General features: G+C 45.4%; 1 protein-coding gene across 1 annotated transcript in view; it reads right to left on the bottom strand.

Moving 5' to 3' along the window:
- Positions 1-9,741: 9,741 nt before the first annotated feature.
- The window catches only part of LOC117739206 (cytosolic 5'-nucleotidase 1A-like), a 40,388-nt gene continuing 30,683 nt past the window's right edge, over positions 9,742-19,446 (bottom strand). Inside the window, exons 9-10 of the mRNA XM_034545500.1 lie at positions 10,030-10,137; positions 9,742-9,931 (exon numbers count right to left, since the gene is read on the bottom strand). Coding sequence (XP_034401391.1) covers positions 9,742-9,931; positions 10,030-10,137 — 298 coding nt within the window. The remainder of the gene's footprint in view (positions 9,932-10,029; positions 10,138-19,446) is intronic.

Below are 19,446 nucleotides of genomic sequence, written 5' to 3'. Positions count from 1 at the left end.
CTTCGAAACGTGTGACTCATGTAACAACCGTATTGAATGAAAACTTTGCCACATTGCTTCATCCTCCTCACACCGGCAGCAAATAAGGATATTTACTGTTCGCAGGATGCCTTCTGCTGCTCTTTTTGCCCCCTGAGTATAAAACCACGTTATCTTTACGTAATGCAAATTGGGGCTCTGACGTGTGTCGTGGAAGTGTCGTGTGGTTAGAAAAGACGGGACGAGTCGTCGGGAGGCCGCGGAGTAATCACATTAATACCATGCAAAGGACATTGCTCTTTAATATACTTACATAAAGAGGATTTAGCCTCCATTCTCACAACCGCAATCTAAACTCTGACTTTGTTTAAAAGGAAACACAATGTCTTGAACATGCGAAGGCCGGGGCACGCAGCCCTGTGATTGGCTCAGGAAACGACCTCCGTCTCACCACGTCACAGCTGCCTCACTGTCACGTTTCCTTTCGCTGGTGATGAGAGGGGGGAAAGAAAAGAGAGAAAGTGTCTAAAAATACCAGCAGGACGGGAAAACGGCCGACTCGGCGAGAATTTGCCCTTCGCGAGTGATGGCGTCGCAGTGAAGATATATCCCACAATGCAGCGCCGCGACCTGCACAGTGCCGGCGCTGTACAGGTCGTGTCATAACCCCCCCCCCCCCTCCCCCTCCCCCCACAGCTGTAGATTACAACTACTTCAAGTGTGACTCACTACACCTGGGTGATGCCAAATCCTGTTACTCCTTATTTTAGCACGGCATAACTATCGGTTCAACATTTAAAATTCTGGGGGGAGATTCTCTCGAAAAGAATATTAATTGATGCACAAGCAAACATATGTGATGGAATTATGAATCTATTAAAACAAGGTATGATTGAGTTTTACATTTCACTCAGGCAAAGTTTGCTTTATGTGTTATTGTTCATCATAAAGTTATTCATTATTCATTTAAATGGATCACCATTAGCCATCTCCGGGGCTGTAGCTTGTCATCCGCATGGGAAATAACTAACTAAAGCAATTTCGTAGAACGCAAATACAAACGCTTGCTTACTTACACATCCAGCAGTTACGGAGCGGCATTGTGGTTCATTTGGAGTTGAGTCTCCGGCCACCTGGCCAATTAAAGACTCTTGAGGGAAATATCCGTCTCTTTGGCCGCTAAATGCTCCACGGTCGTCACCAGCTAGTCGCTAACTGGGCCTTTCTGCAGTTTGGTGCAAACACAGAAAAGTACTTTATTTGATTTACGGCGCAGAAAATGGCGCCGTGAGAGCTGTGACAGTGAACCCAAACAGTGAGGTGGTGGGGCGGACTTGATAAACAATGAGCTGAAATCCACTATAAATCCATCAGCAGGGCCACAGAGGCAGGAGGCATCGCGAAAGAGGCCAGACCAATGAGGTCGGCCTCTGAGATAGGAGGCATAGAGTGAGGAGGCAGGGCCATTGGGAAGGAGGCCAGGTCTAGGCCAGAGGCTGGATGGAGGAAGCGGGGGCAAGGACCCAGGACCAGCTTCAGACACAGCCAGGTCCAATTTAAGGGATCTACGTCAAACTTCAAGCTAAATGTCTGCATTGGTGTAACAACACACGGCATAAGAACCATTCTGTATAAACAATAATCCGTATATGTTACTATATCTTCCATGGAGCCGTAGCGCTCTCTCTCTCTCATCCTCTACTTTCTCCTTTTACCATCTGTTCCCACCCCCCTCTAGTTAATGTGTAAGCATAAACACAGAAACAATTTGTGGATGTGTGTCTCCACAACACCCATCAGCGGCCGCCATGTAAGCTTCACGCCGCCACTCGGCCTATATTAAGAATCCATCTACGTCTGCTGTAAGTATCCAGATCTGCTATATGTAAAAGGACAGGTTGTTCTATTTACAGACATGGGAGAAGAAGAAAAAGGTGTTCCTGTGACGAACGCAGGCTCCTCCAACTTCTGTAGGGACAATAAATAACTTATACTTTTTAACGTTTACTTATTGAGCTATAACGGGAGCATTCCTATGAGTTCCATCACGGTTGCACAGAAACCAGGACTGTTGGTAAAAGATTTTATAAGTGACATATTAGTGAGTGAATCATCTCAATAAACCCTAACTCTTAGTAAGTAAATATTCTCAACCAATCAAGGTCAATGCCCAAACCAAATATCATTTGAGGTCAATGCCGAACCTCAAGGAAACGTATTCCACACGTTAGACCTCAAGGATCCACATTGTGTGCATTCGGATCACAAGAAAACACCTTTGACTCTCGTTTCAATGCGTTATTGAGTATTTTTCCCATTGTAAAGTCAGAGATTTGACCTGTTCCACCACTGTCATCCCCCGCTGTGGATGCTAACTACTTGTTTCCAGTCATTAATTCTCATTAGGACAGCTGCGAGTCTGAGACTACTACAAAAACCTCAGGGTGCCTTGAAAACAGTAAACATCGATGGTATATGGCGCGTCCGGCCCATAATCAACCGCTAGAGAGGCTCATTTGAAGATTTCGCCGCAAAATTCCTGAATGAAAATAAAATGTCAAAAAGTTATCTCTTGTGCCGGATGAGAGGAAAGACACAACCATCAGCATCGTAGCGGGTTTCGCTTCATGGGAGAATCACCCGGTGCCCTGAGAGGCGGACGTCCACATTTAATTGAACCTGCAGAATAACGCTGCTCTTTTGCACAAAAAAAAAAAGGTTGCAACGCGATTGCACCAGCAGCCGTAGAAATGAGAAGACGTGTCATTACGGCTGCTTGTAAATGCATCCAAGCCAGCCGGCGCCGCATCGATTTTTCTATTTCTGATTGGCCCTCTGTTATTGCCCAGGGAGCCCGGCGAGAGGCTGGCAAGGCGGGTTGGGGGGGGGGGGACGCTGAGCTTAATTGATGCTGTCAAGATATGAAACACAAATACTGCTCTACTCTCATATAAAGATATATATACAGGCACAACAGCCACCTCTGTTTGTATTTCTGTGGCTGAGGTAGAGACCCAGCTGGTCGTTAGTCTTCAATAAAATTCCTCACGTTTTCGCTCAGAGAGCAATGCTTTTATGTCCCACGGGAGCAATTTGGCTCACAGACAGCAATCAATAATGAAACAAAAAGGGATGGCAAAATCCAGCAATCAATGGAATACATCGTTCAGTACATACACAAGTTGTACTGTACCCATCAGAGAAAGCAGCAAAAGAAGAAAAAAAGCCAGAAACCATGCGGCACCAATCAATCCACATCACATTTTGTTTAAAAATCCTAAAACCGATGGAATACAATATCTCATGTCTCTGTTTGTGTCACCTCTTGAGGGGGTAAACACCTCCGATCTGATGGAAGCAAATTAGATCTGACCGTTAAGAAGCATGCTGGGAGTCCAGCAATAAGAATTGTTGTGTTTTTATTGCTTTAGGTAAAAGTTGGTTGCGATATGCAACCTCGCCGCTAGATGCTGCCATTATTTCCCAATCCACGGCTTATTATTTGAAATGATTGCACATGAGGAATTATGCAAATAATTACCATATTTTCACAGAGTTTTTCTAAATCTTTAAAAAAGTCTCTTCCTCTCTTCGGCTGGTAGACGTTAAGATCAGAGGTACCAAGACAAGCTTCCCAATAATTTTAGTGGGTTACTCTGATGGTCCCATATAAAGACCTCATTACATCTCATAGGGCAGGCAACATACTGAAGGAAATGACTATGGGACTTATCCATCAAGCATCCATTAAAATTCGCCCATAATAAGGTTATAGGGGCATCAGAGGAAATGCTCTGCAAACGCCCCAATGGTGACTGATGTTGCATTGTCTTTTGATTTGGAGTGATTTTTTTCAAAAGTGATAAATCATTGTAAAAAACCTCCTGGCAGATAGAATAACACAGTTTCATGAACAACCAAAGTCCTAGATATAAAACACCCCGCCCTCCCTGTACTTCATAATGGTCCCAATCTCAAGGATGTGACGCTACACTTTCTGTCAGTTCCTCCATCTTGTTCCTTAGAGACGTTAGCCAGCATCATGGAGGGTAGTCTCCGTATTCTCAGGGGCACTCCTCCCTTCCTTCCCCCGCTCTTGGTCGTGCTTCTGTTGGGCGACATTCCACGGCCTTCCGTCAAAATCACCGCCGCCTGGTGGCATTGCAGCGAAGTCAGAATTACGGCACTGAATAACAAATTCTCGTCTGTACTTCGAGTCCGTGAGGCCGGCCGCACTCCTGCAGGTTCAAGAAAATCTCCGCGACGACAACGGATCGGACTACAAGACGATCAAATCCCCCTTTGTCCATAAAAGAAATGTCAAACAAACTCACATCCCGCCGTCTGGACACCGACGCACTGGAAGGCCTCGTAAAAACACACTTGATTCAAACTCTAAAAAACATTCCGCCCCAAGACATTTCATACAATTTTTCCGAAAACAAAATTAAACTGACCAAGCATTCTGCCCGCGTTGCGGCGGCGTACTCAGCAGGGTGCGTGTACCGATCGTTCGCTTTGCCGTTAGCTAAGCCACCGTTCACCAGCACAAAACAATAGACAATTTCAGAAATAATAACAGCCAATGAAAGGCCATTTAGGAAGCGTGAGACGCCACAACCACGAGGCCACGCAGCCATTACCGGACACCCAACATGTTACGCGGAGTGCGAGATTAGCCGTGGAAAGACATGCTCACGCGGCCGATCACATGATCCGGCCCACGACTGCAGCTAAAGTCTTGTTTGAAAAGCGTAAGGGAGGCATCTAAAATCAAGAGAGAAAACCACGAGGAGAGTCAGGGGAGAGCCACGAGAACAGAACAGATTCTTGGTATGCCTTTTGACCTACTCAGTCAAAAGGGACTAATTAAACTCTCAGTCCCTTCACACTTTAGCCTTTTGAATCAGGCAGAGGACAAAAAAATAAATGTACTGAAAGACGATTAGAGGCACAGGATGAGCTCTTGGGTGTGACATTTCTTTTCAAGAAGTGAGAGAATTTATCGGTTTCCGTTTTTTAAAAACGTGTATCTTTTGCTACGTTCACACCAATCCGGAGGAGTTTAAAAGCGCTCCCGATGCCGGATACGTTTGGAAACTTCGGGGTCGCCTCGCAACGCGGACGGGCCGAACCGCATATGTTTTGGAAACGCTGACGCAGACACCCGCGTTTCGCTACTTGATTGGGTCTCCTTGATAATGGTGACCTTTTTCCAGATGAAAAAAAAACCCCAAAATGGACGATGGATACAAAACAAGAGGACTTTTCTTTGACTTATTCATGCTTATTTTGTTCTGGACAACAGTTGTGAAGTCCACAAAGAAACTTTAAATGAACAAACGCATAAATGCCCTCCAGCGCGACGAGTAAGACGACGACAACACCGAGAGGAAAACGAGACGGGTGTCGACCAAAGTTATTGACCCATAATCTAATGAACTTTATCCATCCATCCATCCATTATCAGCCGCTTATCCGGGGTCGGGTCGCGGTGGCAGCAGGTTCAGCAGGCCGACCCAGGCTTCCCTCTCACCCGCAGCACTTTCCAGCTCATTCTGGGGGATCCCGAGGCGTTCCAAGGCCAGCCGGGAGATATAATCCCTCCAGCGTGTCCTCGGTCTTCCCCGGGGCCTCCTACCAGTTGGACGTGCCCGGAAAACCTCTAATGGGAGGCGTCCAGGAGGCATCCTAACTAGATGCCCGAACCACCTCAGCTGACTCCTTTCGACACGAAGGAGCAGCGACTCGACTCCAAGCTCCCCCCTGATGTCCGAGCTCCTTACCCTATCTCTAAGGCTGAGCCCGGCCACCCTACGGAGGAAGCTCATTTCGGTCGCTTGTATCCGAGATCTCGTTCTTTCGGTCACGACCCAGAGTTCGTGACCATAGGTGAGGGTTGGAACGTAGACCGACCAGTAAATGGAGAGCTTTGCCTTCCGGCTCAGCTCCCTCTTCACTAAGACGGACCGGTACAGCGCCTGTTTTACTGCTGCAGCCGCACCGATCCGCCTATCGATCTCCCGCTCCACCTTACCCTCACTCGTGAACAAGACCCCGAGATACTTGAACTCCTTCGCTTGGGGTAGGCAGTTTGCCCCCACCTGGAGGGAGCAATCCGCCGGTTTCCGGCAGAGCACCATGGCCTCAGATTTGGAGGTGCTAACTCTCATCCCTGCCGCTTCGCACTCGGCTGCAAAACGCCCCAGTGAATGCTACTAATGAACTTTAATTCGTAAGTATTCATTTTGAAGTACGTTTTATGTGTGTGATCAAGAGAGAGAGAGACAAGAGCAAGACCTGCATCGTAACTACGTTAAAGAAATACAACTATTTGTCTGGGTGAGTCTAAAGAGGAAGATCTTAAGAATCAAGCCCAACCTTTTTATTACTAAAGAGTACTACAATACTCCAACCAATCTACTTCCTGTTTACACCAGCACCCGAATGCCCCGAATACGTGAAAAACAGCCACGCGATATTCGTTTTCAGTCCCGTAAATGTGGAAGGAAATCATTTTAAACCCAACCCCACACACACTTCAAAACAGGAAGGTATGAGTGTGGTTGTAGCCGGAAGCTGCTTTATAGATACGATCTTTGACAGAGTGAGTCCTCCACCACCACGCCTTATCAGTTGAGAGCCGTCGACCCTTTTACGCTAAAGAACGCGCATACACACCGGTTCACCCCGCTGACTTCATTAGCTAAACCACATGTCGAGCTCGGGGAGTAATTGGCTGCCCCTTCAGCCTCCTGATGGCTAGAGGAGAGGGGAGAACGGGAGGGGAAGTCGCCGAATTACTGTTGTTAGTTCAAAATCTCCACTCGAGATGTATTTTCCCATTTGCGTTAATGTGATTCATTTCATCCCTTTTTTGTTGTTGTTGTTGTTGTTGTTGTTAGTTTCTTAATTGTTTCAACCCGCTGCTCTTTCCTGTTTTCAACTTAATGTATTTGTTCATGCTTTTGTGAGAAGACAAAAGGAGGAATCACATGCCAGCTCTTTCACATTACTGCAGCCCGGCGTCTTTTGATTGGATTCACTGGCGACAGAGCCAGTGAATCCAATCAGTGGCTCTTGAGGTCTAGCTCCACATCTGGTTTTGTGTGCACAAACTAGGTATGGAGTTAAAAGCGAGCTACTGGATTCCATTCACTAAAAGGGTGTGGGGGCAGCAACCCCCATCCCCCCCAGGTTGCTTCATACAGTAAGGATGCTCTAACTAGGACCAAACCCACCACTCTAAGCCGCATGGAGCGTCTCATTGGGATTGATCCGTAACATCTTCGGTCCAGGGCCTCGTCCACCTCCAGCAGTGTCTCTCTCTCCAGGGCAGATTACAGGTCCGGCACCACACAGGCCACATCCCCACTCCCCCTAACGTATGTGAAAACACAGCCACAGAGATAGGGCTTACGAAGCCTTTATAAAGATGTAATATGCCACCATGCGCATGGTACATGAATGATGGGTGCTGTGGTCCATTAAATGGGCGCTCCACCCGTTTTACAAACGAGTCACGAGGAGCAGCCGCTGAAAACATCTGTACGGTTCCAGAGGAGCTTTTTGTTTGACGGTGACCTCATAGTGACGTCATCGGGACTTTTTTTTTGCCTCGGCTTGAGAAATAATTGAGTGCTGCAGGGATGACTTTTTTTTTTTTTTTTTGGGAGGTCAACTCTGGAAGTTAGAATGGCACTGGTTCCCTCGACAAAATGTCAATGTGATTTTTTTTGTTTTGGGATTATGACGTTATTGACGTCAAAATCTAAGATCGTATCCAACCAAGCACATACAGTCCAGGTATTAAATGTATTTTTTTTATTAAATAAATTGCAGCATAAATTGCAGCAGTATGACAACGTTGTGATTCTTCTACCTCTGACCTCTTCTTTTTTTAATGCTTCTTTTCATACCGAGTGACTCATTTTCAAAAGACACTTATGAGCACAACTCTGGTTAAGTGCACGATTCAAAGTGGTGCTTTTTGTGCGATTCTTTGTGCAGAAACGCCACAAATCAGACGTAAAGGCAAAGTGCTATTTGCTAATTGCTTTGAACAACAAAAGACAAAATGTAGCGTTTAACTCTCATGAAGATAAACAACAATTTCCTCTCCATTACCACGTCACCACCAGACCACAGAGCCATTTTATGCCCATCTCTTTTGTTATTCTCTCCATGATTCTGCTCTATTTATTTTCTGCCATAAAGCCCTCAGTGTTGTCCCGGAAGAATTCAACTGGCCTTCCTCGTGCTGCCCGGAAGATGTACAAACAGCGGGCCTCTACAGGGGTTGGGGGGGGGGGAATCATGGGAGAATTAACCCTGACCCAAGGCCTGGAGCATCGGAGAGCGTGCTACGAGAGGCTGAGCCTGCATGTGCGTCCATCCCATGATCCACCGGTGACCTGCGCTCACGTGGCGAGACCCAAACCTTAATTCAAAGTGACTTTCATGAATTCCACGTCAGGGCCGTCCCATCAAGGATCTCTAGCGGCGGCGCACGAGAGCAAGGTCACCGATATGAAAACCGCGGAGACATGCACGAAACAGCCAAGAGGGTCAGAGGTGAAAACTCCCCCCCACCCCCCCCGACCATCGGTTCCACATCGCCCCAGACCCCTCATCCTTCTCTTCATCATCAGCCCGCCCTGAATGACAACTATACCGAGCGGCCGCGCTGCCTTTTTTTTTCGACCTCGACGACTGCCGCTCATGTGACTCCTCCGAACATCCCCGCTGGGGTTTTTTTTTTTGTAGGTCAGCTGACTCCGCACAACACAGGGGAACCGGCTACATCTGAGAATATGAATGAGGTTATGTGGAAAGCAGCTGCGTGGCATATGGGAAAAGAACAAAAGGTACGAGTATCACATCAGTGGAGCACAGCGTAAACAGGCTTGGTCTCTGAGAGGGGGGGGGGGGGGGGGGGGAGGAGAGAGAAGAGGTCCCAAACACTGCTATAGTGACAGATGATGATTGAAGATGGGATGGCGTATACGTATCCTAGCTGCCTCTCATTTCATTAATTTTGTCAATAACAATATAAATCCTGAATCAGGTCCCATGAGATGCATGAGTATGCAGCAAGAAGAGGATGTGATGGAGCAGGGCACGAGCTGCATTACAGCAACTTTATAGTCTCGGGTCTCAAAAGGAATATTACAGCGTATAATTATTATGAGTAAGGGGGAAAGGTTCATCTCTTTCTATTTCCCCCTTTTTTCTCTCTCAGGGAGATGAGGGCACCTCATGACTGTGTGCCACGGGAGGAGGAGGAGGAGAGCTGGAGGGTCACGCGCAGTACCGTGCGCATCCATCCTCGCCTCGTGCTCGAATCATTCATAAAAAATAAATAAAAATTATAAAAATCACACGGCCGATAGATAACGCTCTCATCCTATTGGCGTAGTGTAAAAAAAAGGTTTGTTGTTGTTGTTGTTGTTGTTTTTTAGTCCTTATGGTTTTTTTTGTGATGCACAAAGGAAATAAGAAGAAAAAAAAACATCTGTCTCAATGCAAACAAACGGGGGGGGGGGGGGGGGGGGGGGGACACGGGAATGCATACGGACACTCGGCGGCTCCTCATCGCTGCACACGCGGCCGACATGCGTCGCGTGCCCGCGAGCCGAATGCACGAACACCGGCGACGGCGTTACAGGAAGAAAAAAAAACTCGAAACATTAAAAAAAAAAAAAAAAAAAAGATTATATGGCTAAACATCTGCGGCGTATACGAATGTCGGCCCCCTCTTCCTTACCCGATGAAGCCGAGGTGGTGTCCGGGGGATGGAGGAGGGGGGATGTGTGGTGGGGGTCCGGTGCGCAGGACGGGCCGGTGGTGGACCGGCGCAGCGGGTGATGTGCTCGTGCTCCCCGGCGCTACTGATGCACGGCGGTGCGGGCTCTCCGTGTGCTTCTCCCGGTGCTGCTGCTGCTGCTCGTTACTGCACACTCATCGCGCGCAACCCACGGCGAGCTGACTGGCTCCAAGTGCCCCCCCCCCCCTTTGGCTACAGCAGCCGAGCCCTGCTAACCATGTTACCGCAGCAGCGGGCGAGAGGCAGCGGTGGCGGAGCGGAGCTGCTGCTGGCTGGCTGGTTCCTCTTCCTCGGGACAGCAGCGGCGGACCGTGTGTTTAAGGAGGCGAGCGCTGGTGGAGTGGATTTAAACCTGGGAGGCGGGGGGTAGGAGGGGGGGGGGGGGGGGGGGGGGGGGGGGGGGTCGCCGGGATTACGTAGTAGGGTTTTAATTAGAAAGCGCTGCGCCTATTGGCACCGACGTTCCGCACAGCCCTCCTCCTACTTTCATCCTCCCTCTCTCTCTCTCTCTCTCTCTCTCCCTCTCCCTCTCTCTCTCTCTGATAGATGCGTTGTGTCACTACTCACAAATGATGGCTCACCCTTATATGCCTCACATTTGTAGTTCTTAGTGATGGAGATGAAGATTGCCCAGAGGTTACACACACACACATACACACACACACACATGCTGTGAAATATGACCGCAATGTTCCCATATTGACTGGGGGGGAGAGAATACTATATTGCCTCTTTTATCACGATAATAGCTATTGTTTTGGATATGATAGAGCGTCTTCATTATATTATAGGACTGGGAGTCTAGTATTTCATTATCTTCATCATCGTGTGGCCTTAGATCACAGAAATATAATAATATAAGACACGTGACTGAAGTCTCAGCTTCCAAACACTAGTGGCCACGTGTGGTATTGCAACTTTTCCCCATTTTCTCCATTGGCAATATTTATATGCTAGAATTTCGATTAATTGGAACCAATATAGTGAAAGTTCAGAAAAAAATTCTTTGTCCTGTGAATGTGTGCTGGGGAGCTTAAAGGAAGACAGACACAGAGTGAGGCCAAAATGTGGCCAATAAAGCAACTTTCATATTGGGACCCCATCTTTGAAGGCTCCCTGAAACATCAACGAGGAAAAGTGCTGGAAATATGCCATAAAATAAAATAAAATAGAAAAAATAGTATTGATGCAGCAATGCTAAGAACGATGAAGAAATATACCCAAGAAAAGACGAAGAGGAAACCAAGTTGAAACGACATGAAACATAACAAACTTAACAAAACAAATAGATGAAATAATAGTTTTAAAAAAAATTATACAAATATTTAAATACAAATTACTGTAATAATAATACCTTTTTTTTAATTTAATGTAATCCTTTGAGGAAGATTAGTCTCCGTGATTTATTCACACTCACTTTCCACCTCAGCCGAGCATAAAAAAAAGGTATTGCACATATTTGGACTTTTCTTTACTCCTTCTCCTTTTTGTTCAAATCTCCGGCGTTTGCACTGCTGCAGCTTTTCCGTGCACAATTTGTGAATAATAAATAATAAACACAGACGGATGTAAACACACTTAATGCTCTTTTTACTTTTGTACGGCAACCTCTCAACCTTGCATCTTGAATGCGCGCGCACACGCACACACACACACACACACACACACACAAATCAGAGGCCTCAGATCTGAGTCAGACATTGCACGACCTGTGGATATTAGCGTTTGCTGGGATGAGTACCAGACCACACACACACACTCACACTTCGCCATCTGAGCCAGACATCAGCCATACCCATCGTCACACCTCACAGAACTTGAGCGAGCTGTGGGAAGGTTTTTCTTCTTCTTTTTTTTTTATCAAGTCCAAAGGTCGGAGATGACTCACAGTCGGTGGTCGGTACTAACTCCGGTCTCTCATTGAAGGGACCAGCGCTGCACCGACGGGAAGAAAAACAAATAAAAAACGACACCGTTCCTACGGGGGGAGCACGCGAGCGCTCGGAGCAGAAACAACTTCCCAGAGACAATGTCCGCCGTGATGGATTGCAGAAGCAGAGAGCTTTCATGCTTGGTCAGCTACCTCAGATCATGTCTCATTAGCCCCTCAGTTATTCGCTGTTGACGTGGACGAGTGTGTGTGGGCTCCCTCCTCACCACAAACCACTTCTCCTCCCAGCTTCCCTCTCGGCTGCAAAAAAACAACACAAAGTTTTAAAAAGTTCTGCGTCCGATTAGTAGGAATAATGTACAGATGAGTGTTATTGTGAAGATAGTGTACGTACACGCTGGGGGAAGGACTCACAGCAGGGTTGGACGGCGGGAGTGGAATTACAATTTCCATGCACAGCGTGTTTTTTTTTCTCCATATCAGCTGCATTCAAAGTCTGTGGCCAGATGTTCAGGGTGGGGATGTTCAACTGGTTCCAGTGACGTCCAGTGGGAATGAAAGGCAGCGAAAAGATCTCTCATCTTCTATCCGCTGATCTCCTTCATGTTTGACTCTCCTGTATTAATTATTAATTAATTAAGAGTTTTGTGTGTACGACGCGATCACTCATAGTGAGTGTTGCAGTAGATTTTATCACGAGAAAGACCCTCGGTGAGAGATACCGTTGAGTTACAGCTCTAAATAAGTAAATAAGTCATCCCCAAACACTGGACTGATTTAAGTGTGATCATGGAAGTGTGGATGATGGGGGCTTGGAGAGTTGTGTGTTCAAGGCCCGATCGTGTGTATGTGTGTGGTCATGCGTTCACGCCTCAGCTCGGAGGGATGAGAACGGATGGGAAGTTTTTCTCTTCTTTTTTAAAATATATATATGACCTTTTGACCTAAAAAAGAAGTGGAGGAGTTACTGTCCACCCCTTCGCTGTCTCACCTCTCCGTTGTTTTACCGAGGGTGAGATGGGGACAAAAATCTGACTCAGCGTTTGCTTATTTCATTAGTAGTTCATAACTCCGTCTCTCGGTCTCTCTGTCCTGCGAACGAGGACGCTGATGTGATTGAATTACCCCCTCCCCCACTCGTTCCCTCCCTGTTGTCTCCCAGGCGTTTTGTGTACTGTTGGCAGTTTCCCTCCTCCGAGCCGGGGGTTCAATGCTGTTGTTGCACTTTCTCCAGGTCTTGCGTAACCGCGCAGCGGTCGCGTTGCGCCGCACCCACCGTCTCCTCTTCCCCAATTGGCGGGTCGGTCACTGTGGGGAAAAACGGCGGCCCAGAAAACTGACCTTCATTTCAGGATTCTGGAAGGACTCTCCGCACTGCGTGCGATGCGATCGAGCGTCGTTGGAGCTGCTTGACCTTTTGTTGGAGTAGGGCAACGCGTCGCGATCCGCCGCAGATAAAGTCTCTGGCGCTCTTTAAATGACAGGAGCCGCAATTAGTACGTTTCATTATTTATTGATGGAGAGTGTTTCGGCTTTCTGACGGTCTCAATGTCATTCACAGCTCGGGGACTCGCATGTGTTTAAATACAGGAATCCACCGGCAGGCCCCACACACGTTAATCCAATCAATAATACGCCAACTTTCACTTTGTGGACTTTTCTCTGGCTTTCGTACACTTGGTTATCCACTCAGTGATTAATTAGAAGCCGCTCAACCGGTAGGCGGACCACGTTGGTGCCGAAGCGTAACGCCAGCGCGGTTCCCGTTGTTAGGGAGGCAATCCTGCGGTAGCTCCACTCTAGTGGGCCGATGACATTAATTAGATCAAAGGACCCTTCGGCCATCGTCCTGCAAGCAAAACCGTACTGATGGTATTTTTTCTAAAAGAATTCTGAAACATGGCTAAAAACTTGATTGCAGTCAAAGGTAGGTGGATGGTTTTCCGTGGATGGTTTTCCGCATGCAGGGGAACATCTTCCGTTGCATTGCACCTATCAGGGCGCGTCTTCTATCGAAGCCACCTCCGTGACGGAGACTTAACTGTACTTTCATCTATTTATAGTTTAATTTCTTCATTTTTTTTTAAAACCCTACGATGGGGCTGGTTCTGAAATGTTGCCAAATGATGAGGGGAATATACAATATAGTCTTGCTGCACTGCACGTATATAATAATAAAACTGGGATCACAGAAAAAGTGTCTCCTTCCAGAAAGAGATCTTATATAGAGGATATCAATTTTAAAGGAACTTCCTAATAAATTAGGCAATACAGTAAAACAGCGAGAAATCCTTATCGTGGCAGTGTTTGTGTTTTAAACGTGTTTCTGCTCACGGGATTTTAAAATCTTGAGGTGACTCTATGCCGACGACAGTGTGTTGTGCCTTTAAACACAATAAAGTGGCCCGCTGCTCACTGCCAATTCAAAAATAGCCAAACGATGTTTTTTGGACTAACGTGCCATATTCTGCTTTCTACGACTCCCTCCACTCTCTTCACTCATCACAACACCTCAAGCTGGCGAGTTTGTGTCCGTGGGACTTCTGCATACCGTCAAAAGAAAAAGACGTTTTCTCCTGTGAAATACAGGCAGGTTCTTCAGTCTTCACACGTTCTGCCTCGCAGGCTTCACCGTCAGTGAAAACTTTTATTACAGAGTAGAAGTGCCCGAGGTCTGTTTTTCTCCAGCAGCAAGCCAAACAGAAATAGCTATGAATGCAGGTGTAGTGCTTTTCTCAGAAAAATATCCCATTGGCTAGTAAGCCCATTTGTCTTGCCCTCTCCATGCAACAAACATTCTCATTCCAACTACTGATGCCCCCGACCCCCTTAGAGTCGTTTTCTAGCGCTCTGGTAGTCCAGCGTGCAGGCGCAATACACATGCGGTTGTAACACTTGCATGGATGGGTTAACACAGAAAACCACTAAGTAAGAAAAAACATAAAATAAGCACTAAACAAGGACATAAACTGCGTCCACGGCAGATATAGAGTGCTAAAATAACCGTTTGACGTGCTGATATCTGATGTTTCAGCCCTTGGTGTCTATGGTGAAGGCCACACCCGCTCTACTCTGTCTCTGATTGGCTTACTATGATATGGTCTTACCCTCAACCAATCTCATTCCACATGCCCAAACCAATATAATAACCAAACCAACCAACCAACCCAACGAGAGTTGGCCAATGAGATGGGTGGGTCTGTTTGTTGCAGGGACAATCTTTATTTTTGGAGCAATTTTTCGAGATAACGGCCTGAAATGGGCTTTCGGTTCCAATGGGGCATTTTTCGGACGTTTCAGAATATGTGTCTGTCGAAACTATAGGAAGTCCACCTGCATCCAGCTCATGATCTGCATCCCTGCAGCTGTGTTGCTAGGTTACAGCTCAGGTTCGTTCTGACTGCTGCCATAAAAAAAATTAAAAAAAAATTAAAAAAACACAGCAACAAGGAAATAAACTAATAAACCAATTTAGTTTGTTCGTATGGTCCAAACGATCCAAACTAAACTCACTATTCCAGCTGGTGATAATAAATATCATTCACGGTGACCGTCTGGCGCATTTTCCACCGCTTCATTTGACCCAAGCTCCGTGACACGCGGAAAAAAAAATCCATGAACGAGCCGGACATGTAACTGGATATTTGTCTCTTCAGGAAATACAATGGCGGCAGCGTTGGACCCGAACCTCTCACGGCGTATCCAGCACACACACTCGCTCTGCGGGGGAGCCCTGCCTCCGAGTCTGCAGGGTTCAATAAAGAGCAGATACCGTTTCAAGAGAGAGAGAGAGAGAGAGAGAGAGAGACCCTTATGCTGCTGTGTGTCCGAGTGTGTGACCTCAACCTCAACCCCAACACACACACACACAAATATGTTAAAATAAGTCCACTAACACAGGTGTATTTGCGCTACGTATCATGCATGTTGGGTCACAGATGATCTCCCATATATATATATATATATATATATATATATATATATATGAAAATATGACCGAATTCAATATCTTAAGACAAAACCAATACAATGTTTTGCGCAGTAAATTGCAGATATCTTCAACTACAAACCATGATGCGACGGGATCGCACCTGCAGCGATGCCAAAGTGTGTCCCGGGCGTGGAGTGGGGACGCCAATCTTCTCCACTTCCCTCGCTCTGACTTTTTGATCTCAGCTGCACAGCTGTTCAGATCTGTGAGTGCATATTGGAACGCTCTCTGTCATCATTTTGATGACATGACGACACACACAGAGTCACAAGGCAAAAAAATAATTGCCGAATAAGACGTTGAAATTCAATATATTTCTATCTGCCTTTACTACTTTCTATACTTTCTGTAAATCGAGTGTATATTAAGGATGCATTCGTACCAGCCGATCCAGTAATGAGAATGTGGATTTCAACCCAAAAAATGCACTGTGTGGCAGTTAATCCCGCAGCATCTGATATCACCTGTGTGCAGATAGAGGGGGATTATAGCAGAGCTATTTATGAGAGAAGGGAAAAGGGGGACTTCTTTTTGTAATCTCAAACGCGTATACGCACTTCCTGCATTGCCGTGTGAAACACAACGCAGGCCCTGAAACACAGATCCCCGTTTCAGCAGCGCATCATTTCCCCCGGGGCTCGGGTTTCAGACGGAGACGGGCAGCTTAATCTGCTTCGGCCCGGGGAGGAGGAGAGGATGTTCTCACCTGGAAGAGCAACGCCGGAGGGCTTCATGAATGTGCAAGAGAGAGAGAGAGAGAGAGCGCGGCGAGCTGTTAGTGGGCCGTTGATGACGCTGATTAGGATGATGATGATGATGATGATGATGATGATGATGATGATGCATGGCCGTCCTTAATGAGCTCCTCCGCTAAACAGACGTGAGTTGTGTTCTTTGCAGACACTTGAGATAGATGAGGTCCATCAGTGCCGGCCACGACTTCCAGTTATGACGAGGACCTTCACGTTGGACCTTGTGTACTTGAATCCTCCCGTGGTGGAAAGTAATTAATAACATTTTACTAATTTGGAGGGTAATTGCGCTTCACTTGAGTATTCACATTGCGTGTGATTCATGCAATACTTCTACTTTCATATTGTACTTTTAACTGTTCACGTGAAGCTGTAGTTACATTATATTTTACAGCTAAAATGTGAGCTTTGAATGACATATTTCAAGGGAGTTTAATATATTATATGCATATTTTATTTCGGTCGTGTCGGTTTGAAATCGTATTTTTTTTAAAGTAACTACAGCTTCACGTGAACAGTTAAAAGTCCAATATGAAAGTAGAAGTATTGCATGAATCACGGACTGTGGATGATTTGCTGATTGTTCTCTATATTCTCTATCTATTGAATATAGCAGCTTTGAATATCTTGCATGTGATTCATGCAATACTTCTACTTTCATATTGTACTTTTAACTGTTCACGTGAAGCTGTAGTAACTTACTGTAGTCATTCAAACCTCACATTTAGCTGTAAAATGTAACGTATGTTCATGATTAAAACTTGAAGAGGTGAAGATACGTCATCACAATTTGAGTTATTAATGAATAAAAGTATCACTGGGCCTTTCATGACTGGTAATAACTAATAAGTAGCCAGTTATAAAACGTACGGGGTCATTTTCTTTGAGCGCTTTAACCTTTAACCCCTTCACTTGTAACAGAGGCATTTTCAGGGTGGTATTTATACTTTTATCGACGTGTACAACTGAGTACTTTTGGACCAACCGCAGTAGAAAAAGAGGGCACTTGGTTATGTAACACACACACACACACACACAAGCTGCAAGTACACAAACTCATGACGTCAAAAGGATTGCATTTGCTGCTCAACAACAACTAAAAAAGTGCACAGCCCACGTAATGAATATAAACCACCCCAAAACATCAATATAGATATCTTGTTCTTCATCTTCTCGATGTTTCTTTTTCATCCCCCGCTCCCCGATGAGGCCGTCCAAACCAGAGACCGGCGGGGTGACGCTGAGAGTGACCTTTGAGGTTGTTGGAGAGATAAACCCCGACTGGAGATGCTAATTACCGAGACGTTGCAACACATGTCAAAGCGGGCCTTCACAAAGCCGTCTCGCCTGTGATTGGCTCATCGAGACGCTCCTTTCAGCCTCCTTGACTCCTCTCAGAAGGCAGAGAAAAAAACTGGAAAATAAAAGTTAAATTAGTAATGCGGCCCGAGCCCACACGGGGAGGCAAAGTTTTTTTTTATTGTAATATTGATGAGCTGAGTGCAGCGGGAATGACTCATCTAGAGCTGGAGACGAAGGAGAGCACAACACCTACTGCACGAGTCATGACTTCTTTTTTTACACACAATCTCCAAAACACAAAGCAAGAAATCACGCTGTAAAATTCTCATTGACTCGCCGAGAAAACCTCACAATTTTCTTTCCAATCAAGTGAAATTTTAATTATATTTTCTTACCGTTTGAGACCATTTGAGCTGTTATTTTACTGTTAAGCTTCATTTTCTCTTTGAAATAAATGTGTTTTTTCTGGAAGCTTCATTAAATTTTTTTAATTCTTTTTTGCCCTTTGGACCTTTTTTTACTGTCCCGAAAGAGCAAAATATAGAGAGTTCTGTCATGTTCGAGAGATAGTTAGATACTTTATAAATACCGCAAGGGGGATTTTATTTCGCTACAGCAGCATTTTTTAACATACATACAGGTTTAAGATATTTAAAAAAAATGCACAATATATGCAAAAAAATAGAATAGAATAAGAAGAAGAATGCACAATATTATACAACAAACAGAATAGGATAATAATATTAATTTAAATTAAATAACAAAACGAAACGGTAGTGGAAAGATGACGCCAACAAACAAACAACAGTGTTATAGTGATTGATTGATTTGGCCAGAGGTGATTTATTATAAAGTTGGGAAAATAAAACATAAGTGATCGGTTTCCATTGCAATATAAAAGCTTTATGAAACGTGAAAAAACGGTTTACATTTCCCCGATTGCAAAAAAAACTGGCTTGCTTGTGCTGGCTTGAAGTGTTCTCTTTTTTTTGGGGGGGGGGGGCCTTTTGGCCTTTGGTGAAAAAGAGCAGATTAATTAACTGAAGATTAAACTCACATGACTGATCAGCTATTTCTGCTGTTGGCATCGTCTCGGATATATATTTATATAATTTGAATTCCTTTAATTACTCAACTTAAGTTCACTTAAAATTAGCTTGACAATATAATAAAAACATGACTTTTTACTGCTTGACGGTTCATGTCAAATAGGTGTTGAAAATACAAATATATATGACTCTTTCGATCTGTAGTAGCTTTTTTATTGATTCCCGTGTGTGTGTGTGTGTGTGTGTGTGTGTGTCTTATGCCTCATATTCAATTATTCCACACACATAACCTTTAATTTAATATTCACAAAACAAATGTAAAAGCACGACTCCCAGAGGTCTAGCTGAGGATCATGAACTCTTGGATTCTCACCCAACAGCCTGGGAAGTCAGTGCACCATGGAAACCAACAGGAAGTGACAGACGACATGCTGACAAATTGGATGTCTAATGGTGGGCATTACAACTGTTGCTCTTTGCGGTTCAGGATTTTTCCTCCCTGACCGTTGTGCCTCTCTATCGACCGTAAACATCCAGGTATAGAAACCACGTGACCGTGCACTCGATCTGGGGAAAGGATTTATTTTCTTTAACAGTGTTGAAGGGGAGCTTGGCAAATATGTGGGGATGCTAAGAAAATAGTTAGATGTATTAGT

Source organism: Cyclopterus lumpus, chromosome 11 (genome assembly GCF_009769545.1).
Source record: "Cyclopterus lumpus isolate fCycLum1 chromosome 11, fCycLum1.pri, whole genome shotgun sequence".
Lineage (NCBI taxonomy): Eukaryota > Metazoa > Chordata > Actinopteri > Perciformes > Cyclopteridae > Cyclopterus > Cyclopterus lumpus.
Note: the sequence above shows the minus strand (reverse complement) of the source record. Positions and strands in the feature narration are given on the sequence as shown.